Here is a 25,027-nt window from a genome sequence, read left to right as displayed (position 1 = left end):
TTAAATCCTTATCGAAGATATAAACATGTATTAGTTAAATGACACTGCAAACGTCAGCTGATCAAAATCGGCCATATTTTTTGCTAATATACGTTTATCAAAGGTTTATAGTAGGGTCCGAGCTTGTATAAATCAAAGACCCTTTATCAGAGAGTTATTGAACGTTTTAGTGTTATGGCACGATTATGAATAACACTTTTTGAAAATTTACTTTTATTGAGGTTTTGAACTTCTGATAACTTATTATGGATAAGACCGTTTTTCTTTATTATATCTGACGTTGCTGAGAGTACTGCTAATAAGATAAGATGTCAAGCTACGTGTTTACATTTTTTAGTGCGATAAGGACAATATAGAATAGGGTATAAATAGAACAATCCACGTAGACGCGGCCTTCTCTTTCTCCTAAGCGCTATAAGTTTGCAATGAAAGCTGCTAGAATGTGAGTTAGGCTTAGATAAATTATATATATATGTATGTACATGCACATTAAGTTTATATACGCCATTTACGCTCTGCTCCTACCGGAAATATTGGCCTAAATACTTCTGCGGTAATATCGACGCGAGACTGTTCACTCTGAGCCTTTGTACTTTTTTCGAACGTCTCGCAACAATGACTGACTTCGAGGTTGTTGCAGCGAAAGCATTCCTTCTGCTCAATTTATTTAACTAAATGTTTTAAAAATAATTCAAAGAAAAGCAAGCGTAACGCAGTGAAACCGTGACCAATTAATAAGTTGTCGACGTTTTGCTTTCTAAAGTTGTGTTTATTTTTTTAAATTAAAATATACAGTTATAGTTTTCTAAAATTTGCTTCAAACATTATACATTATGTCTAATTTCAACGAAATTCTGTCACATGTGTATTCCACCAACCCGCATTGGAGCAGCGTGGTGGAATATGCTCCATACCTTCTCCTCAACGGGAGAGGAGGCCTTAGCCCAGCAGTGGGAAATTTACAGGCTGATTATGTTATTATTATGTTATTATACATTACATTTTTTTTTACATTAGCAGCCTGTAAATTTCCTACTGCTGGGCTAATAAAGGCTTGGAGCATATTCCACCACGCTGCTCCAATGCGGGTTGGTGGAATACACATGTGACAGAATTTCGTTAAAATTAGACACATGCAGGTTTCCTCGCGATGTTTTCCTTCACCGCCGAGAACGAGATGAATTATAAACACAAATTAAGCACATGAAAATTCAGTGGTGCCTGTCTGGGCTTAAACCCGAAATCATCGGTTAAGATACACGCGTTCTAACCACTGGGCCATCTCGGCTTATCGGCTCAGCTCCAACATTATACAGCGAAAGCAAAATCTGGATATTGTCCAAAACTATTTGTGCATAGGTATTTCGGAAGATTTTTTCAAAGTTTATCCTTTACCACTTTTTAAATTTAGTAATTTAAAAGAAAAAATCATAGTACAAAATAATAATTAGAATAACTTTCCCGATGATTACTAGCCGTAAGTACACCGAGCCGGTGGTGGTCGACTCGAACAGTAGGCGACGCGCCTTCGTGGATTGAACCATAGGTGTAGTTTAAGGGTTACAGGTTACTAAAATTTCGTTACTTTTAGGAATTACAACAACGCTTATTATCGAGTTTTGTCTAGATGATGTAAATCGAAAATAGCGTCTTTGTTTTCAAAAAAATCTAAAAAAGTTAAAATATAAGAATTTAAAAGACTGAAGACCTCCTTCAGCTTATCATCCTTCTTAATATTGAATATCTTATACTAAACTAAGTAAAATGTATTTTAATGAAACAATGAATAATAATTGTTAACAACCAGCACAAACAACAACTTAAGGAAACCATGCTGCCAGTTATTCTGTCCACAGATAACTGCTATATATTTAATAACATTTATTACATAACTTATTAAAGATGGAAATTCCTAATTCGGAATTGTATCACTTATCTGTTGCAGCTGTTACTAAATCTCAAATTGTCAAACAAAAACTTGACATGGTACAAAAAAAAAATTACAATTTTATATTTATTACAATAGTAAACATCAACATACAATAGTAACACAGATACATCAATATAATACATATATTTTTTTGAATAATAAGTATAGCGTTGATTTAACCAAATTGAAGAACTCTAAGAAAAGGCAACAAGCTCCGGACAAAACACACACACTTGCAATTGTTTTCAATTTTTTTTTATTATTATTGATGAGTTCAACAAATGTGTTGGAAAAAAGTACAGTACATTTATTTTGTTTAGTTTTAATAGCTAAAATTAACGATTTAATAGTTGTGACAAGAAGACGAAATGTGAAAAGTATTAACATCAAAACTTACGTGTAGAGATGTTAGACTGTTTTGTAAATAAATAACTATACCTTATTATATGAATAAAGCTAAAACAAACATTATTATAATTTTTTTTGGTTTTTTTTATTTATAACCATGATTTCATTTTTATTTTTTTTTCTTTGCAATAAAATAAAATATATATTTTTCAAATATTTTTACTGGCCTTTTCGATACTTTGGTAATACCTTATTTCATCAGCTTTTTTATTTAAACAAGTTTTTTGCAAAAAAATTACTGCGAATTTATACAATTAACACATATATTGTCAAAAAGAAGTTTTGATATTCGAAGCTGATTTATTTTTAAAAAAATATCTCATTTTCGCTCAGTATACATTGTTAAATTGAAATATTAAATATATGATGGTTTGTTCCTTATGATATTTATTATTATTACTTTCAAGTCTGAGAAACTCACGCATCTGACTACTTTTTTTATGTAGTAGGTTAGCTGACGGGCAAATGGGCCACCTGATGGTAACTCCATTACACCAATGTGGCACCAACCTTAGGAGTTAAGATGTTATGTCACTCGTGCCTGCAGTCACACTGGCTACCTCACCCTTCAAACTGAAACACCAATATGCCAAGTTTTGCTGTTTGGCAGTATACCCGACGAATGGGTGGTTCCCACCAAGTCGGGCTCGCACAAAGCCTCACCAGCAAATATGAAAATATTATAATTACTTTACATGCATTGTAATTTTTGAATCGCGTGAAATAACTCAGTGAAAATTAAAACAGTAACGAGGTCGGATAGCAGGCAACCGAGCTACACGTGCGCGGCGTCGGGCGGCCCGCAGCTCAGCGCCAGCGCGCGCAGCGCCGCCGCCGCCGCGCCCGCCTCGCGCGCCGCCGCCCGCACGCGCGCCCAGCCCTCGCGGTTGGCACACCGACCTGCCGGACACACTCCGCTCGCTACGAACACGCTGCCCGCCATGATTGTGACCACTCGTCGTCGAGTCGTACATTAAATCATCGACGTTTTGGTGGCGATATCAAAAAATCTAATGAAAACAATGGAGATACTCGCTAGGACGGGCGTATACAAAGCCGTACCTCCGAGTGAGCAGTGTTCCGTTGAACGTACCATTACTGAAGGTGACCAATCGGGTCGAGAGCGGGTATCCCGTGAGGACGCAGCACGGCTCGCCCTCTGCCACGCACGAGCTGTACTTGCCGCGACCGTCGGTTGGAAGCGTCTAAATATGACATATAAAAATTCATATGAGGAATGGATTCGAGGGTGGAGTGGGATTGTTAAAAAGGCCAGATGGCATCGTTGCTGAAATCGAGAATGCAAATAAAAATATAGCACAAAACAGTGGATTTGACATATACAAGAATACACAATATACTAATTATACTTGAAAACACAAATATGTATTCGCACATAAGCACCAAACTATGAGCGACAACAGCAGCCATCCATCGTCCTACCAGAGAGAAAATCGCTCCAATAGGAATAATATCGAGTGAGGGCGTACCTGGTCCACCTGCTGGTCCATGGACACGGCGAGCAGCCAGTCGCGCAGCGCAGACAGCGCGGCGCCGCGCACGCACGCGCTCTCCAGCAGCAGCGGCGAGCGCGACCAGTCCGTGCACTCTGGACACACGCACGCAGTCACACCCACTACCCCCGCACCCTCGGCCGACTGACGCTCATACGCATTAACCGTTTTGTTGCTTCATACCCCAAGCTTACATCAAGCTTTTAGCCAAGGTTTGGAATATTCTTCCGGCATTTTCCAGGGTTTCGTGAACATTATTAATTCTAATATTATTGAGGTACTCGTGCACTTTTCATTAAGCGTGATTAATTTTAAGTATGTATTGGTAATATATATAAAGCCCATAGTAGCTCACTTTATGATGATTCCAAGTTTTCGTCAAGTTAACTAAAATACTGCTCGTTATTCTTCGTTAAGTTCCATAAATCATCGGACTGAGGGAGTTTTAGTCAACCATCGATTGTAGAATAATATTTAAAACAAATTTTATTGAAAGTTGAAAGATAGCAAAGTTTCATTAAACAAAGATAGAACTCGGACAATTGAAATAGCTTTCAAATTAGTAATTGATTAATTTAAATCATTTCATTTAATCTATCACTGGGTCTCGTATAGATCGATACTTTACCAAAGTCCGTGTAGTCGATGAGATGCGCGGAGTCGTCATCAGCCGCCTCCACTAGGTCGAGGCAGTGGTTAAGCATCACGAAGGCCTCTCGCGCGCCGTCCTCTTCCGAGCGGACCGTCGAGCCGCACAAGTAAAAGGCTGAGTTGACAATTATAAACATTATTTTTAGGGTTCCGTAGCCAAATGGCAAAAAATGAAACCCTTATAGATTCGTCATGTCTGTCTGTCCGTCCGTATGTCACAGCCACTTTTTTCCGAAATTATAAGAACTAAACTGTTGAAACTAGGTAAGTAGATGTATTCTGAGAACCGCATTAATATTTTCACACAATTTACCTTTCATTCAATCAACTCAAATATAAAAATAAAAAATTGAATTTCGTAAACATAAACCTTGTTACTTGCTGCTAGGGAACCCTTCATGGCCGAGTCCGACTCGCAATACATATTTAAGGTTTTACCTCCATTATATATTAATAAATAATGAGATAATAATAAAGGTTTTAATTCAGTCGACGACTGGCCAGCGATCTATCCGCACGTACTGTGCGTCTAACTTTTTTCCATGCGTTCATATGTACGGTAGGCAACAATTTGATTAAGCAGTATAACACTTACCAACATCAGCGACTATGATATCCGTATAGCGCGGTAATGCTCGAGCAACTTTAGATGCTATTTGAGGCACGTGTAGACCCATCAGCAATATGAGAGCCTGGTGTAACGACATTACTAAATTATCATTTTATTCAACACGATCAAGACGACTATGTTCCATAAAATAGTGTTCCCGTTTCCGTATCTCCTAGGATGTAGAGACTATTAATACACTCGATTAGGGTCTACAGTCAGTGCTGTGTCGACCATCTACTTCTTTAAGTTCGACATATATTATAAATTCAAGATTACAAAGTACTTAAGCATAGTTCATACTAATAATACATTATATATTTTACCCGGATCGGCAGTTTTGCCTTTGTCAACTTTAATATATTAATTTAATCTTCAAGATAACATTACAAATTATACATAGTATATATCAATTCCATAAAAAATAATTAATTATGGCCCGGCCGGGCGACTGGAAGAGCGCCATCCAGATGTACCGCTCGAGCGGGCAGTGGGAGAGCGCGGAGCGGGTGTCGCGCGCGCACGCGCCGAGCGGCGTGCAGCAGCAGGTGTCGCTGCAGTGGGCCGCCACGCTGGCGCCCATTATATATATATGTTATATAATCCATAAATAAGTAACCATTCAAAATTGACCTGTAACGTTCTATCATCCGCTCCAGCGGCAACCATCACCGCTACAGCGTCATTCATGACAGTGAATGCCTTCGGAGCTGTCGACATCCTCACGAGGATCTCGCTACAGACAGCCTTAGCTAACGGAACATCTGCACTGGATACGGTGACGTCATCGGTGAGATACTGACGAAGCGTATCGATTACTTGAGACAACACCTCCGGTACCTCTTCACTTTCGATATCGATACCTTCCGTACGCTGTAAAGTATGAAACGTTTAAGTACTCGAGCATCAAACTAAAAACGTGATCTTCGAAATACGTTTGCAACAAGAACAAGCGACAAGTGCTTTAATTAATCCAACAATATAAACATTTTTATATAAAATATATAAGCACACAGAGTATAACTTGTAAACTTTTCTATTAACAGTAGATCACATACTGAATGTGTCTTAAATAGGTTGGCGGCGTATCGCAACGCGTAGTGGGGAGCCTTCTCCCCCGCATGTGCTAAGCATCGCTGCCAATGACCCGCACGAGCCAACTTTTCTAATGCTGACGATTCGACGTCAACTTCTTCCATCACTGACTCGTGTTTGAGTTCTTCTTCTTCATAATCGGCTGATACACCTTTAACAATATTGAAGTATTACAAATTTATATGACTTTATACTTGTAAGCAGAAGACTGAGGTTACCTGCTGGCGTGTCATCATCGACGCCTTCTAGCAGAGCCACTCGAAGTTGTTCACCGACATCACTTTGTCCGATTGCGGCAAATCTGTAGTTTATTTAATATGTAAATCTAATCATCAAACTTTACCCAGGCAAAGGTACATGAAACGTCAAAAATGATAAACTAAGCAACATACGCGTCGGCCAGCAGGCGGGCCGCGTCCCGGCGCGGGGCGCCGCGCAGGCGGTCGCGCGCCAGCCGCGCCGCCCGCAGCGCCGCGCGCTCCGCCAGCCGCAGCGCGCCGCCCGCCGCGCCCGCCGCGCTCGCGCTCAGCAGCAGCTCCACCGCCTCCCACCACTCGCCCCTGTGGACATACCCAACCGGTACCGTGCTGCCGCTGTCCCACCGTCGGCCTCTGCCAGCGGGCTGCGCTCTCACCTGTCGGCATGGTGGGCGGCGCGCTGCAGCAGCGGCGGCACGGCGGACGGCACGGGCTCGGCGCTGTCCGGCAAATACTCGCGAGATACGCGTCCCGCCTCCTCCCACAGCTCTGTACATATACACTTTTTAATAAGCCACACATACAATCAATATCGTATCAGTGGAATGGATCTTCCATATGTAATCAAATAAAAACCAGATTATGACTGACCGAGGTCTTTGTAGTGCTGCACGACTTCCCTCGGTCTGTTGGCGCGAATCATCAAAGCCTCGAATTGTGCGAGGTCACCCCTCTCGGCAGCCGCTCGAGCTCCTTCCACTAAAACTTCTTCTACCTGTCATATCAAATCATCTACTGTTATAATGGGTGATCTTTAAAAATTATTATTTGAGATTTAATTTCTACTTGTTTCACTTTATTGTAGAAGACTAACCATATGCGGCGCGTGCTGCTCAGCCAAAGCTAACGCTCGTTGGTGATGCGCCTTCGACAGCCACATGCGAACCGCGTCTTCAGCGGCAGCAGCGCGGAGGAACGCCGCTTCAGCTTCTTCGGGCTTTTCCTCGGCTAAAGCTGCAGCTTCGTGCCTAGCTACTTCGCGTTTTGTGATTCCACCTCCTAGGTCGCTCAATTCCATAGCAATATCCCATCTGAATAAATACAATCGAATAATAATTAATATAAAATAATATAGATGCTCGTTTACATAACATAAATAAAGCGATAGATGATAACTCTTTACACTCTTTAGTAGAGCAATCTAGAACGATCGTATATGATTTTACATAAGAATCCCAGTATATGTTCAAACTTCTACTAAATAAAAAATAAACATAAAAGGAAGTTTGTGTTTAAAGGGTAATTATAAAGTTAGTGAATTAGGACACATTAGTATAAACAGTCGCCTATTTTTAAAATCGATAATTGTAAACAATTATGAAATTTGACAAACATAATTTGATCCCCGGTTTTTCTTTGGTCTTTGTGTTTAGATTTCCAAACCAGAGATACCTATCAAGAAAACTCTAACTGTCGATAATTTTCAAAAGAATACTCAATAATATTTTTGAAAGAAAAATGTAAGTGTGTGCGGGCAGCTCGCCTGTGCGCCTGCAGCGCCCAGCGCGCGCCCAGCGCCGCCAGCCCGCGCGCGGCCAGCAGACGCGCGGCCGCGGCGGGCGCCAGCGTGGCGGCCCACTGCAGCGACACCTGCTGCTGCACGCCGCTCGGCGCGTGCGCGCGCGACACCCGCTCCGCGCTCTCCCACTGCCCGCTCGAGCGGTACATCTGGATGGCGCTCTTCCAGTCGCCTGGTCGGGTCACGGTTCATTATTATTACTATTACTGGATGCGTGACCTTAACGAAACGCGTCCAAACATATCGTTGCTTCGAACGGGTACCGCAAAATCGGAAGATGGGACGATAACATCATCTCTATTTAACTTACAGACTACAAATTCAATGAATTACTTGTACGCCTACATGTAAAGACTTTTGTATTAAAATTTTACTTGAGTAACTCAGGTTCCCGTGCACTTACGGCGAAACCTTCTCGCTAACTACTAGGAGACTACGACCGACCTGCCTGCACGTAGTAGTTCTCGGCGGCGCGCAGGTCGCCGGCGGCGTGCAGCGCCTGCGCCACGTGGCGGCGCGTGGCCTCCAGCAGCGCGGGGCGGTGGGCGCCCACCAGGCGCAGCATGGCCTCGTATTGCGATGCTTCCTGTTTATATTATTTGTGGTGGATTTTCGTCGAATAGCCATGTTTCATATTTTAAATAATGCGTGCCTCTCACCTTATACATGGATATGGCTTCGTCCGGATCTCCGAGCCCGATATAAATCTGCTCCGCTTTCCTCAGCTGTCCCTCTTGGCGTGATTTTTCCGCCAGTGGCATGAATATATCCTTAGTTTCTTCTTCGGTCAAATGTGCAGCGGCCAAGCGTAGTCCATCAGCTATTTTACCCGCTGCGTTATAGGCGCGCACGCAGCGTTCCACCATACCGCACGATATTAGCACACGTTCGGCAGTTTCCCATTCCTAATTATAATAAATATGATTGTTTATTGCAGGTTTGTTAATTTGATATTTAATTTAATTATGATTGGACTTTATAAGTTGACTTGGTGTTAGACCTTTGTGCAAAGCCGTCTTGGTAGGTACCACCAACTCATCAGATTTGGCACCACCAAACAGTAATAGTGAGCTAGTACTAGATACATGAACCACTGATCATGATCATGATGCGATGTAAGGGATTGTTGATATTTCTTACGGCATATGTCTATGAGCACTGATGACCACTTAACAGTAGGTGGCCCATTTGCCCGCGTACCTATATTATAAAAAAAGTTTTGTGGAAGAAAAATCAAGTAATTACTAATAGCTATAAAGAAAAATAACTTACTTGTGTAGATATAAAATAGTTTCCCAATTGCTCACATTGATCTCGTATAGCTTCTTTATCGTCAATGACCTTCAAATTAAAAAAATATATATTTGCGTAATAAAATTTTGAAGATGATTACAAGGAACAGTTTAATTTATATTCACCTGCACAATCTGCAACGCCTTCTTGTAATGATGTGCTTTGATCGCTGCCGTTAGTGCGTCTACCGTGTGTCCAGCTTCAATTAGATGTGGGACAGCAGCACCCGCCTGTCTAGAGGCCACCAACCATGCACCCCATTCTCCTTCTAGGCGAGTCACTTCACCGGGGCACGCCTGCAAATATTATAATCAGGATTATATGTAATGTCGCCCGACTTCACCGAACGCTTCCACTATCATACAATTAACCCTGACTTATCTATTTCGATTGCTAATAGCTCAGCTGTACTATGCACTACTAACCGTTTTTGACTAATATATCTTTATTCATAAGACAACACTACTAAACCAATACCAATAAACTACTTATATCCACTTTAATATTACTTCCAATGTTCCGATAACAGATTCGTCAACGTTCAAAACGCAATTTTTTCGCAAATCCATAATGAATATAATAGATCATTCAAGCTCTCGGTCAAAATAGGTGTAATTATAATAAAGAAAATAAAATAAAATTCGATGTCAAATGCTGTTTATATGGCTTTTGTCCTCTTGTGGTTGGAATAAAATCGATGTAGGCTCGGCAAAGTATGTGGGCTACATCAAAAGATTATATTCACCTCACGTGCAAGCTGAACCGCCCTCCCATAATTATTGCCCTTCGCATAGTACTCGACGGCTGTCCCGGCATCGCCCATGCGCTCCGAAATCTCGCCGGCCACTTCCCACCACTCCTCCTACAATAACATTATAAAATCGGAGTTCAGCGAGACGGATCGAAAACCCATCGATCTCGCGTCCGACCTGCACGAGTCGATCGAGCACGGCGTGCAGCAGCTCGTCGTCGTGCAGCAGCGCGGGGTGCTGCAGCAGAGCGGCCGCGGCGCGCCGGGCGCGGCCGCCTCGCAGCCACAGCCGCACCGAGCCGCCTGTGTCGCCGCGGGCCGCCAGCGCCGCGCCCGCCTCGCCGTAGCGCCCTGAGGGGGGAGCATTTCTTTAAAAGTGCCTCGAATGACGAAACCAGAGTCCGATAGACCGCCTTAGACTTTTACCGGTGGAAGTCAAGTAATCCATGTACTGTTGTTTCAGAGTCTTGGCGATGTCTCTGTCGGTCTTCTCCGCGAGGGCGATGGCGTCGGTCCACCGATTGAACTGCTTGTACATACTGATAGCCATTTCGAGCCGGTTGGCTCTTTTCACGTAACATTCCTCTGCGGTCGCTAGGTCACCCGCAAATATTGCGAGACGAGCTCTGACTATTGGATTAATTAAACCTGTAATTATTTTTAAATATACAATTATTTCCTTTATTAACCATTTTTACACTTACAGAAACGTATTATATATAGGACAACTTCGTCAAATTAAATAAATATAACAAATACCTGTCGTTACGTCTCCGTCTCCTTCGGCGACCGCTAATTCCACGGTCTTATCTAAATAGTAAGTTCGAGCTTCGTCACCGACTTCTCTATAGCATTTAGCAGCCAACTGTGTATCCAAAAATTTCATTTAATAATAAACAATTGTTGGTAATTCGACGTATTCCCGTTAAGCGATGGTAGGGGTGCTTATTTGCTATAATTTTAACACTTATATGCACCATGCAAAAGTGAACCATTTTTGAGTTCATTTGCAAAATGGTTTATTTTTTCATTATGCATATAGGAGTTAAAATTATAGCAAATAAGCACCCCTAGCACCTTCTAACAGGAATACGTCGAATTACCAATAACCCTGAATATGTATGTATATAGCTGCACTATATTCCTCGATAAAAATATTAAATTTAGGAACGACGTTTCGTACTGGTACATTTTCATTCTTTAGAGCTTGCTCTGCTAGCTGGCGCCACAATTGCGCTACATCTGCTGAGCCACCCACACTATCAAGATACTGCGCACAACCCTCGAGGTCTCCATTTCGAAGTGCTGTATCTAAGAAATCAAGTAAAAAACCATAATTTTACTATTATATCAAGAAGTAAAAAAATGCCATGACTAATTATTACTTAAGTGCCAGATCTTCATTCAGAGATTTAGGAAAAAGGCATTTTACACAACAACAACAAGCAAGTTTACACAAAATTATAGTAAAAAACACTATCCTTACCAACATTACCTCGCAGAATTTTATCTTTATAAGCGACGCTTCTGACTACTGTACTGTTAGAAAGCTAGCAAAATTGCTTTTTTAGTTATTTAAAAACTGCAGAACTGCTATCGGATGAACATTTATTTAAAAATGCTGTTCCAAGCTTCTCGAAATGCAGAATGAAGAATGCAACGTAAGAAATGAAAAATGATCAAAATATTTATATGAATTTTTTTACTTAAAGAGATCCTAAGATTTATTAAATCTGTAGACTAACCAATTGATCTAGAAAAGTGACCAAAATGTAATGATTGTTATTGAATTTCATTTAACGATCGTTATGGTTTCGACCAAGTCAGTTACCAACATTTACCTTCTATTTGAACTCGTTCTTCGTTTCCTTTAAAAGCCTCATCAATGGAACCTCATTATCACTACGAATTCTACCTGTCCTTCAAATTTTTATTTTTAATTGTTATACTCCAAGTATATCCCATTATATACTTGGAGTATAACAGTTCATATTAACATTCATCACGGAAAACAAAAGCATTGCGTGGGGAGAGTCAAAAACTGCATATCAATATCCAACATTGACGTCGGTCAGCACGGATACCGCACGCGACACGTACTGAACTCCAGTCGATGCTCGTCGAGCGCGAGGCGCGCGCCGCCCCGCAGCAGCACGGCGCGCGCCTGCACGAGCACTGCCCCCGCGCCGCACTCCGACATCTCCACGCACTGCGGCTCCCACGCGCTGTACCTGCACGGGGCGCCACGTGAGCTGACCGACTCCTTCGCCGTACGGTTACTTTTCCATACAATAACCATACCAAATGAGTAGATGCGTCGGTGTTTGCGCCACGACGGCATCGCTATTTTCTATCCACTGAACGAAACTCACGCCACTCGCTATAATTTCCTAAAATATTGTACATTGTTTAGTCCCGTGAATCGAAAGTTGCTAAAGTAACATTTGTTATCTTTTTTTAAATATTAAAATATTCTGACTATACCTTCTCGCCGGTATCCAACCGTAATAATGCAAGTCGTCTCCTCGTGTCTCGAAGGAGTAATAAATGTCCACTCTCGTTTAGCTCGAGCCAGTCCACGCGAGCTTCGTGCCACCACTGACCTAGCTGTACTCCTAAGAACAACAACAACGAAAACATTTTTTTACATCCGCTTACTGCAAACAGACAGAGAGCTTCTATCGGTATAAAAATATTCCAATGAAAATATGATGATAAAAGTGACCTGAAACAAGATCGACGACAGCTATCGTCTGTCGGTCGAGCAGATAGGCGAGATGTTTGCGATCGCGGCCTTCTTCTTTCTGTCCTTCGTTGATGCGAACGCTCAGCACATGGGGATTCACCCGTTCGGTGCGCACCTAATGTCCGTAATAAACTATATTCATATACCAAATCATAAGACATCCAACTATATCTACTACATCTTAACAAAATCATGATAGATATAAAATTCAGAATGCCCGATTCTTACTAACTCAATAGTTGGTAAGAACAGAAGAGTTCTGAATTATTAAATACTAAGGATATTAAAAAAACCTTAGACGTCGCTACAAGATACAGATAATGCATTAAAACAACAAAAATAAGCTCACCGTGTGCAGCACGCGGTCGAGGCCGTACTCCAGCACGCTGAGCTCGCCGGCGCGCTGCAGCAGGCACGCGCCGCCCACCGCCGCGTACACGCGCTCGCCCGCCCCGCTCCACGCCACCTGCGCGTGCGGCTCATCAGCCGGCTGATATTTGGAACTACATTCCTAAACTGCGGCTAGTGGGCTTATGACAATTTTTCTTTAAACTAATCACATCCCGAGGAAGACATGCATATCCCCACGATGAATTATGAGACAAATGAGACTTATGAGAAAAATCAGTGGTATTTGACCTTATATTTTTCCACTCAAAGAGATGACCCGTCTCACTTCAAGCAATGCTATTAAAATTGTGACTCATTGAAATAAAAAAAAACTGACCTCACTGGTCAAGCCCCGCGCTATGTCGCAAAGTATCAAACTACAGCTCGTCCGGCATACCGCGTACCAGTCATTACCTACACATATTAAACAAAAATAAAAAAGTATTATCATGAGCTGTCTACATTAAAAAACAGAAAACCGTACAAATATAAATTACCGATGAATCGCACGTTAAATATATCCGGAGCGAGCTTAGTAGTAACTGTGAGTGGTAGCGAGTCGTTGGCGAGTCGCGTGAGCAGCAGCTGTCGCGGGCTTACGTGCCGCACTTCCACCGTGTCGCGCCATACCCAGCGTCTGCGTGCAACATACTCGTAACATTCGACACAAAATACATTCTAATAGCCTTCATGTAAATTATGTTAAAAGTTTGATAATATTTGCGGCAACATAACTGTTTATCTCATAGAATAGTAACATAATTTTAATAAATCTGTGACAATTACGGCGTACAAGTATAAGATAATGATGATTATGGAGATTCTTGGAGCGTATTGTATATACATATAAGATTTTTTCTTGTATTCTTTTTATTAGGACGACACAGTTAATGAAACACAATTGAGTTTCTCTGTAAAAAGAGATTTATATGTTTAATTTTACAATAAGAAAGAATAAAATAAAATTTTGTATTTACCTACGAATTTTTACAAAAATAATATTTACATACCTGTAAAAAGAGAAACGACATTTAATGTTTATTTATTAACAATGTCTGTTCCTAAATCACAAGATACTTTATACTTTACTTTATACAATTACGAGATTGATAATATTTTTCATAATTATATTTTTTATAATTTAGTTGTCATGTCACTGCGCGTTCGATGACGGTTGATGCGCGGAATTCAAATTAAAGAATAATACATTTTTTCTTTACATCTCCCCCCCTCCGTAAAGAAAGTCAGGTGAAGATGTTTTTTCATGCACGGTCTTTAATCGTAGATAGGAGCTGGTGTTAGCTTTGAAATGTGGAAAAAAGTGGACTCTGATCTCTTATGTTCAATATTTATTTTGTAAATTGAGTTTGAAATTTTTTGTAAAATTTTGTACGGTCCAAGTTTCAATTCATCAAGCTTCTTTCGATTCAGTTTATTTCCATTTTCTATAAAAACAATATCACCGACTTTGAACTCTATATGTTTTCTATTTTTATCGTAAATTTTCTTGTTATAATTATGTGATTTGATTGTATTTTCTAAAGCTTTTTCCCTAGCCTGGATTAAATCATGGTCAGTCTTCTTCTGTTTCAGCTCATTTGGCAAAATCGTAACATCTGTACCATAAAGTAGGTATTTAGGAGCATATCCAGTAATAGTATGCTCCGTTTCATTGTATTTTTGCACACAGTTGTGGGCTATAGTCGTCCATGCCATTTTAGTGTCATGTTCATTTATCTTGCACCGGATTTTATTAACCAATGTCTGGTTTAATCTCTCATTTAAGCCATTTGAAAAAGGAGAATTCACTGCTGTAAAAATTATGGGAATATTTTTTTCATCCAAAAATCTTTTAAATTCCTTAGAATTGATACCTGGGTATTGGTCTGATAGTATTAATTCAATACCATCACTTTCTGTACAGTTTCTTATTAATTTAATGAAGTCATTAGCATTTTGAGTACTTGATGTTAGAATATACGCGTACCTGGTGAAATGATCTAATAAAAGATGTAAATATTTCTTTGTTGATCTGGAACCTCCGAAACCTCCAATGGTATCAATAGAGCATATCTGAAAAGGTTTTGTGGCGGGACCCAAGTGGGACATCAACCCATATTTAATTTGTCCTCTTGATTTATTCTTTAAGCATACTGTACAACTTTCACAGATTTTTTTTATGTTTTTAGTCATATTTTCTGCTGTATACACTGAGCTAATCATTCTCTGCATTTGTTTAATTCCTATATGCCCCAGATCTGTATGTACACTTTTCATGAAATCTATGCTAAATTCCTCTGATATAATAATTTTTTCTTTCTTCCTTACTTTTTTGTAGTAAACATTTTGTTTTTTCATTAACTTGTTTTTTCTGCATCGTATATATTCATTATTAACCTGGTCTTTTAGAATATCTTCTAGTGTTATTATATTAACTACTTTTAACTGTTCCTCTGAGTTTTCATTTGGCCCAAGTACCGGGTTTCTGCTTAGACAATCAGCTTCAATGTTGTATCTTCCTGGCGAATATTTAATTTCGAAATCATATTGTGATAAGTAGTATGTTAGATCTCCTAATTCTTCGTCTGTTCTAGATCTTATGTTCATATTTTCCAATGGTTTGTGATCAGAAAATACAGTGAATTTCCGACCTATCAATAGATGTTGCCAATACTTTACACATTCCTTAATTGCTAGACATTCCAGATAGATGGCTTTCTTCCTTTTCTGTACTTCAGTCAATTTTTTCGAAAAGTACGCTACTGGTTTTTCTTCATTGTTATTTTGTGGTTGTTTTAGTACTGCTCCTACTCCTAATATACTAGCATCTGTGTATATATGAATAGGTAGGTTTGGGTCAAAGATTGTTAATATCGGTTGAGAACATAATATTTGTTTCATTTCATTAAATGACTCCTGACATGCATCAGTCCAGTCAAAGGTTTGTCCTTTTCTCAAAAGGTTATGCAATGGTTCCAACTTAATGGCTATATTTGGCACATATTTATGATAAAAATTTATTTTTCCCAAAAATTGCCTCACATTCTTTTGAGTTTTAGGAGTCGGGAAGTTTTTTATTGATATTAAGTTATCTTTCAGTGGTCTGACTGAATTATTTTGTATTATGTGACCCAAGTATTTAACTGTATCAGCTGCAAATGTGCATTTAGAGAATTTTAGTTTTAAGCCTTCGCATTTTATTGCTTCAAAGAGTTTTTCCAAATATCTGATATGATCCGAGAAAGTTTCTGAGAAAATTAAAATATCATCTATGAAACATACTGCGAAATCTCCAAGCTTGTGTTTCCGTATTATATTACACATTATTCTCTGAAATATAGCTGGGGAGGTTTTCAAACCAAATGGCAAACAGGTCCATTGATAGTGTCCCTCCTGCGTCACAAACGCAGTTTTGTGTCTATCTGTGATACGTAAAGGAATTGACCAAAACGCTGAGTTTAGGTCCAGCGTTGAGAAAAACTTGCAATCTCTCGTCTTTAGTATTAGGTCGTCAATAAGAGGGAATGGTTGTGATTGAGGCACAACAATTTTATTTAAGTCTCGAAAGTCGATGCACAATCTTGATCTTTTGTTTTCATCTCTTTTATAAGCTAATGTGACTGGTGCTGCGAATGGGCTATATGATTCTTCTATTATATTTCTTTCCAATAATTTTGCAATTTGATCTTCAATCTCCTTCTTATCTTCTATTGTGCAACGATATGGTCTTTTGGAGCAATATTTTTCTATAAGTAGATCAATGTGTGCTTCATAACCTGTTACCTGTCCTATGTCATATTTGTCCTTTGCAAACACAGACTTATATTTCGAAATTAATTTATCAATCATGGCCTGTTTTTGAAAGTCTAAATGATTTATGCAAATTTTGAACTTTTCTTCAAGTATGTCTTCATTGAAGTTTATTAAATTATCATATTTAATCTCTTTAGAGACTATATCTATTTTGTCTGTTTCCTTGGAAACTATTTCACTTCTTTTTATAGGTAATTTCTGCGTAATTTTTAAGTTTTCGTTTTGAACTAGGTAAAATTCTTTTATACAATCAAGACCCACTAAAAAATCATAATCGAAATTTTCCTTGTCTATTACGAAAACATTCATTTTTTTTTCCACATCAAAGATGGCTATATCAAGTGTTATTACTCCATTTGCCTTTTTAACGCCATTAATCGTTTTTAAATTAGTATTGTTGCAATGACTGGTTTCCTTATTTTTTATTTTTAACAATTTAGAATTTATTAACGAAACGTTAGACCCAGAGTCATAGATTCCAGACACTTCAACATTTTTATTCAGTACTAATTTCACTTTGATCAATGGCGGTACTATTAGTTTTTTGGATCTTCACACTGTAATTCACATTCCAATTCTGAATTATTAACGAGCTTTACTTGCTTTTTATCTTTTTCAGTATTTGAATTTGTTTTAAACCAGCAAGAATCTTCTGAATGATAGCGTACGCCTTTATTTAATTTTTCACAAATGCTACATTTTTTTTTCTCTGGCTTAGTATCTTCTTTCTTCTTGATAAATTTTCTTCTTGAAACTAAATGTTCTAATTTTCCAAGTTCACTAAACAAATTTTTTGTTTCTACGATTTGGTCTTTGTTGATTTTGTCTGTTATAAAATCTGGTAAGCCGGCAGCAATGATATCAATAAGAGTCCCTTCATCTATTGTTTTTCTTACCTCTAGTAAAAGTTTTTCTTTCTTTACTGCATATTCTAGTAAAGATCCTGATTGGTACTTGTAAGATAAAGCATACTTACTAGCAGTCCAACCTCTATTAGCATATGTTTCCAAAAAACATGATTTCCATTTTGACCACTCGGAATGTAAGCTAAGTTTCATCATCATGGAAGAATACCAATCAGTGCATGATTTTTCAAGAAATAATCTGAAGATTTCAATTATTTCTTCTTCTTTTACGATACTAAACCTTGTACATTCTTTTTCAAATACTTCCATCCACTGGTGTGCATTCGAACTTTTACCATCAAATTTTCCAATTACAAACTTGTCAGCTAAATTTTTAATACTTTGTTTTTCTTTGTCTTGTTGACTTTTAACAAATGTTTCCAAAATTTTCACTATGGGATCTTCTGAACACCTTTTACTACCAATAGTCATTTGTTCTTGGGTAGTTTCCTCTAAAAATTGATCCTGAAACATCATGTTTCCATCCTCATCAAAATATGTTTGTAGTATATCCTGTGTTGTTTTTATCCAAACACTTCTAGTTTGATATCTTTTCTTTAATGTATTTTTCACGGTAAAGAAGGTTTTCGAGGTTTGGATATGTTTGTGAAGTGATACTGCTTGATATTCTTCAGGCATAACGAAAACTTTTCCATCTTTTGTGGCAATTGCGGTTATGGCGATATAGTTTGACTTTCCGTCTATTGATGGTTTAATTTCAAATGTAAACTTCAACGACTCCATTTTTTTACAATAAATGTCGTTTTATAAGATTTTTTCTTGTATTCTTTTTATTAGGACGACACAGTTAATGAAACACAATTGAGTTTCTCTGTAAAAAGAGATTTATATGTTTAATTTTACAATAAGAAAGAATAAAATAAAATTTTGTATTTACCTACGAATTTTTACAAAAATAATATTTACATACCTGTAAAAAGAGAAACGACATTTAATGTTTATTTATTAACAATGTCTGTTCCTAAATCACAAGATACTTTATACTTTACTTTATACAATTACGAGATTGATAATATTTTTCATAATTATATTTTTTATAATTTAGTTGTCATGTCACTGCGCGTTCGATGACGGTTGATGCGCGGAATTCAAATTAAAGAATAATACATTTTTTCTTTACATACATATATGCAAATGTGAATACGTCATTTAAATTTCTTTACATTTATTTAACTCATTATTGTTCAGTTTTTTTTTATAGCAGATAGCATCCACGGGGCCGCAAAGAAGTACATACCTTATATTGATATTATTTAATAAACTGATTACGCCACACCGTCGGTGGTAAAATACTTTCGATAAAAACAGGGGTCCTAGGGAAGCACTGAGATATCAGCCATTTATGTTTTAGCATACACAGTTGAAACCTCACATCGAAGCATTTTTGTCGGATGAATGCAAAGTGCTCTATCAAATGCCACCGCTATGACTGCTAAAACAATGTATCGTGTGTTGTTTGTTACTATTTTACTATAATCGTTTCAATGGCATACCTACTGTGATAATTACTTTGATATATGTTTTTTTTATTTTCACGGAGTAACAAAATGGATGTATTTATACTATTTGCATATACATAAACCACTTAAAAAAGACAGCGACAGCTACTTGAGAACAGCTTCGAACTGCAGCACGGCGCCGGTCTGCGACGCCACGGCCAGCTGGGTGCCGTCGCCGCTCCACGCCAGCGCGCGCGCCGCGTACAGGTTCGGTATCGGCAGCGCGCTCACCTCGAGCGCCCCGGACTCCTTCACCTCGCCCACGAGGCAGCCGTCGAACACGCCGAACGCTACCGTCTGCGATCATGACGAGCTACTGCTATAATAACGACCTCTTCTAATTCTAAGTACAAGCATAAAATTATGATATTTAAATTATACGAAACTATTAAAATGACAATTCTGTAGCGATAGATCTAAAATGATGTCCTCATACTTAAAAATAATTATATGTTTTTATTTTCGTACAGACATATTGCATCTATCCAGAGCGCTAGTACAGTTTATTTATACTAACTGTATCGTAATACTCCCTCACCTGACCGGAAGGACTAAGAGTAGCCGAAATGATGTCACGTCTGTCAGGCGGCAAGGAAGGCTCCAGATTACGTAGTAGAGCCCCACGCTGAGCTTCGTACACCGATATACGTCCGTCGCAAGAACCCACTATCATCTAAATATTACAATTACATTAATTGGCAGTAAAACTCAATGTTAAGTAACGTCATGTATGTAAATGACCAACTGATTGGCTAAGGCCTCCTCTCCATTTGAAGAGAAGTTTATGGAACGAATTTGTGACACGTGCAGGTTCTCACGATGTTTTTCTTCACTGCTGAGCACGAGATGAATCCCATTCAATCCATCCTTTTAAAAAAGTTGATGCCGAGCAAACAATAGGCACGCTGAAATCGCTCTTATTGTAAATACACTGGCCAAACGTTTAGTGACGTTTGTGCTTTTTACATTAAGCTATAAATTTAATCAAAAAGCTTGTACATATATTTTATAATATCTTTAAAACAAATACACAGTACAAGAGCCACGGCAGACTATATGTCAATGATGTCAATTTCTCGATTTTTTTTAAAAAGCCAATGTTTTTTTAAATTATTTATAAACATTTTTATTCTTATTTTTCTGATAACCCCCATCAATTGGCCTATCGCCCATTGCCGGCTTGACGTTGATTTTTGGGACACCTGTATATCTGCAACGTGCGCCACCATGTGACTCATAATTTACGGTATGACGATCTCGAATTTCTCCCAATTACATCGACAGGTAAATTGAGCCTATAGTATTCCCGCGCTAAAATAAGTCAACTTGAAGATTTTATTAACGGATTTCATAAATGTGGTCATCGCCTAATTGACCTATGTTTTATTTGACTTCAATACAGATTGTCACTCACGTAAGGCGGCAACAAGACGAGCGCGGTGGGCGGGAGAGCGTATCGCAGCAGCAGGCGGCCGTTGAGGTACAGCGTGCCGTCCACGTGCCCGGACGCCAGCGCCGCCTCGCCGCCGCCGCGCGCCAGCGAAACGCAGCACGCGCCCGCCGACCACAAACTCGAGCTCTTGTTACTCTTGCAATCTAACGATCTATTACACACCCCTACACTAGTAACTAGCTACCTTATTTAACCTTTTTGTTCAACAAAGGTCTACGTAGAATGTTAGTATTAATTGACACATTAAGATACATAGCTAGAATAGGAATGAAACTTAAGCGAAACTTAATTATCTAAACTTTTCTTAATACGTCTTGTATTCTTGAAAGATAAAAAACGTTCGATCATAAAACGATTCGCTTTAGCGTATATACTAAAATTAGAACTTACTTATTAACCTAGGCGACTACTAGTTGTCGCCCGCGCGGTTTTGCTCGCGTTTTACAGGTTAGTTGTCAGGTGATAGGCATATAAAATAGCCTGTCCTTCCTTTGAGACACGTTTGCTTCATACTAATTCGGTTTAATTTCATCAAGTTCGTTTTAGTTTTTTGGCCGTGAAAGAGCAACAGACCAAAGACAGAGTTACTTTCGAATTAATAATATTAATAAGTATAAAAATATGTGGAGTGTGGTATAAGGGCAGGAGAATGATGAGGTTGGCGGACCAGCATATGGGCCACATGATGGTAAGTTGTCACCACCGCCTATAGACAATGGCGCGGTAGAAATATTAACCATTCCTTACATCGCCAATGCGCCACAAACCTTGGGAATTAAGATGATATGTCCCTTGTGCCTGTAGTTACACTGGCTCACTCATCCTTCAAACCGGAACACTGAGTACTGTTGTTTGGCGGTAGAATATTTTATGAGTGGGTGGTACCTACCCAGACGGGCTTGCACAAAGCCCTACCACCTAATAAAGTATTTATACATCAACTATTTATCATCAGTGAGTTATTTAAACATCACCTGATTTTCCCGTCGCTTGTTCCAGTATAGAAGCCATTTTCGGCAGACAGCAGACGCAACGGCGCGCCCGTTAGAGGAAACTTGTTGCATATCACCTTCTTACCGCTCCAATCTGCGCCTACTCGATACACGAATACCATGTTATCGCTTTGCGCTACGCCCAGCAATTCCGAATTTTCACTAAATGCCAAACCTTAAAACAAAAAATAAATCGAACTAAAGACAAACAAACGCTTTTTAAATGTTTTTCTTTATGAAATATCTCTTTTAGCATTTTTTCCAAGTTATTTCGCCCGTAAAGTTCCACGGCTGGTTGAAGGCCGCCTCTCCGCTTAAGTAGAACGATTGGAGCTTAAACGACCACTATGTCTCAATGCCTATGGGTGGATACACATGGCACAATTTTATCAGACACATATTGGTTTCATCATGATGTGTTACTTCACTGCAGAAGGTGATATGAAATATACACGCAAATCAAACATGGTAAATCATTAGCCCTTAATCAGATTTGAAGCCGTGGAAATTGAATCTTCCGGTTAAAATCCACATATTCATAAAAAAAAATTATTCTGAATTCAAATTCACAAATAGCAAAAATTGCTCTGAGTAAACTATTATATATACTATTATATATATATAGAGAGCCGAGATGGCCCAGTGGTTAGAACGCGTGCATCTTAACCGATGATTTCGGGTTCAAACCCAGGCAGGCACCACTGAATTTTCATGTGCTTAATTTGTGTTTATAATTCATCTCGTGCTCGGCGGTGAAGGAAAACATCGTGAGGAAACCTGCATGTGTCTAATTTCAACGAAATTCTGCCACATGTGTATTCCACCAACCCGCATTGGAGCAGCGTGGTGGAATATGCTCCATACCTTCTCCTCAACGGGAGAGGAGGCCTTAGCCCAGCAGTGGGAAATTTACAGGCTGATTATGTTATGTTATGTAAACTATTTATTAAAACAAAAATTAAGAAGGCAAGATAACAAACTTGTTATAACGTAAGACTTCTTGCCCGCAGATGGATCAGACGGCTTGGTGCTAAACTTATCGCGCCGCACACCATCACGATCAAATAGCAGCACAATTCTCTCAGCAGTCGCTACAGCTAACTTTACATTATTTGGTGACCAGCTTATATCAGCTACAGGACTGTCGCTATCCTGTTCATTGGACAAATATTAAAACATTTTAAACTAAACATATAGGTATTTAAGTTTCTAAAAATTAATACCACTTTATGCATGTATTGCATCTAAAGAATAATTTTTAATATATTAATATAATAACTCATATTTCTTTCTTATACTCTCTACCTGGCCTTCCAGAATTGTCTTTAAATATTTTAGACGCATAATTTATTTAAAAAATTAATTATTACGATTACTTAAAACGTTTTATAGTGAAGCAAATTTTCTAGTATTATTTCGTAATTAAATTGAAAGAAACCGTTACTAGGCAACTAACCTAACCAACAATCAAATTTAACCGCTCTCACTTATATTCTTTATATTTTTATTTAATCTGTGGTGAAAGCAAATGTATTGTGATGATATAATATGATATTTTATACTGATACAGATATCTTAAATAAAATAATTTATAACCGATAGTTTTATATTTATTTATTGATACTTTTGTACTCCAATAAAAAATATATAATTAATAACGGGTGCAACAGACGGTTAAACTGTAAAAACCGATCTGTTCCAGACAACCTTTGGGCATAGGAACAATTGTAAAAAATATGAAATGAGGGCACTATAAATAAATTAATTTAACAGTTACATACACACTGTAAATACGAACAAACAATAATATAAAAAATACATATACATACAAAAATATTATACATACGTCTTAAATATAATTACATAAATATATACTGAAAACTAGTAGTATTATTTAAAATATATAGAAAGTCATTAAATTACATTAACAACAACAATTAACATAAACACATATGTATAAATATTAGTTTTAATAATATTATTTTGTCTTTTGTAGCTATACTCTATGGATTTGGATAATTTTGACACAGACTATTAAGATATTCATTTAAACGCATGTTATAGTTGACATTCTGTATGTGTATACTTGTAGAGTCTGTGGCATAAGTCTTTCTTTCAAGTGTTTCGTGTTTGTAAAGACGTTGTAAGGTTAGAAAAATTTAAAATCCACTAAAATCTCCCTATATAAATAAAATTTATGGAATATATTTCGATATATGCGTTTCTAATATAGTGTAGTGTTAGTGTTAACCTATATTTCAAATATTATTTTACTTATAATCAATATAAATTTAACATAATGTATTATCGCGGCATCACAAACAACAAGCCACACTTCTAAAGAATTCCTCGTCTTTCAGGACGTCATGCCTTTCGAACGCTACGTAGAACCAGGGCGTGTTGCCCTGGTAGCCGACGGACCCCTTAAAGGAAAGTTGGTGAGTGTTGTGGATGTCATTGATCAAACACGAGCACTCGTCGATGGTCCCGGCAGCGGTGTTCCACGACAGCAAATTCGTCTCAACCAACTGCACCTTACAAAATTCCGCCTTAGCTATCCATTCACAGCACCAACACGTGTTGTAAGGAAAGCTTGGACCGATGCTAAGCTTAATGAAAAATGGGCTGAAAGCCAATGGTCTAAGAATCTGGCTAATAAGGAGAAACGCGCTGAAATGACTGATTACGACAGGTTTAAGTTAACATCAGCAAGGGTCAAGAGAAACCGAGCCAGGACGGCTGTTTTCAAAAGCCTTAAAGTTAAAGCTGCGCGAGGAGGCAAATTTGGAAAGAAGAAAGTTCCCAAAACACCAGCCAAGAAGCAACGTACGAAGAAGGCACCCGCAGCCAAACCAGCGAAGAAGTAATTCTTGTTTTGTGTCTGAAACAAAAGTGTAATTTATAGGACAAATCAAATAAAGGATTACTTTAAGCTAAAATTGATCTATTGTTAAATGTTCCCATATAATACCTTTTTGGCCTAAGGTGAGTTCTGTAGCTATTTTAGAGCAAAGTAATTTTTCTTTATTTAATTTGTTTTATTTTTCAGGTAATTACGTGAAGTCAAGACGCTGGCAAGTTGAAGGTTAGTTTTGTAGTATTTCTAACTTTTTTTTAAAATTTATTCGTAAATGATGAACAATTAATAAATAGTCTCGTTCGTATGAACTTTTATGATTTTAA

The 25,027-nt window shown here is 38.5% G+C and overlaps 3 protein-coding genes across 3 annotated transcripts in view; 1 reads left to right on the top strand and 2 right to left on the bottom strand.

Moving 5' to 3' along the window:
• LOC113394025 (DNA-directed RNA polymerase III subunit RPC8) overlaps nt 1–25,027 on the bottom strand; it is a 225,939-nt gene that overhangs the window by 182,916 nt on the left and 17,996 nt on the right. The gene's annotated exons all lie outside the window — the stretch shown is intronic.
• Nucleotides 3,114–23,188, bottom strand: LOC113393887 (intraflagellar transport protein 172 homolog). The gene is made up of 35 exons (XM_064217381.1): nt 23,150–23,188; nt 22,825–22,996; nt 21,827–22,019; nt 20,814–21,003; nt 19,938–20,072; nt 19,509–19,696; nt 13,659–13,798; nt 13,499–13,575; nt 13,121–13,237; nt 12,751–12,886; nt 12,510–12,640; nt 12,327–12,415; nt 12,126–12,256; nt 11,209–11,336; nt 10,785–10,890; nt 10,452–10,673; nt 10,204–10,376; nt 10,020–10,136; nt 9,400–9,570; nt 9,254–9,322; nt 8,641–8,886; nt 8,426–8,567; nt 7,946–8,153; nt 7,277–7,493; nt 7,054–7,177; nt 6,840–6,951; nt 6,598–6,765; nt 6,424–6,506; nt 6,169–6,347; nt 5,744–5,983; nt 5,099–5,195; nt 4,481–4,618; nt 3,829–3,947; nt 3,432–3,543; nt 3,114–3,238 (listed from the first exon to the last, which is right to left on the bottom strand). The coding sequence occupies exons 1-35, from the start codon at nt 23,186–23,188 to the stop codon at nt 3,114–3,116; spliced, it is 5,034 nt and encodes a 1,677-aa protein (XP_064073451.1).
• Nucleotides 23,888–24,783, top strand: LOC113393956 (large ribosomal subunit protein eL14). Its single transcript, XM_026631094.2, has 2 exons — nt 23,888–23,992; nt 24,205–24,783. The coding sequence occupies exon 2, from the start codon at nt 24,211–24,213 to the stop codon at nt 24,709–24,711; it is 501 nt and encodes a 166-aa protein (XP_026486879.1). The 5' UTR covers nt 23,888–23,992; nt 24,205–24,210; the 3' UTR covers nt 24,712–24,783.

The sequence above is a fragment of the Vanessa tameamea genome, chromosome 16, assembly GCF_037043105.1.
Source record: "Vanessa tameamea isolate UH-Manoa-2023 chromosome 16, ilVanTame1 primary haplotype, whole genome shotgun sequence".
Lineage (NCBI taxonomy): Eukaryota > Metazoa > Arthropoda > Insecta > Lepidoptera > Nymphalidae > Vanessa > Vanessa tameamea.
This window is presented reverse-complemented; position numbering and strand designations above follow the sequence as displayed.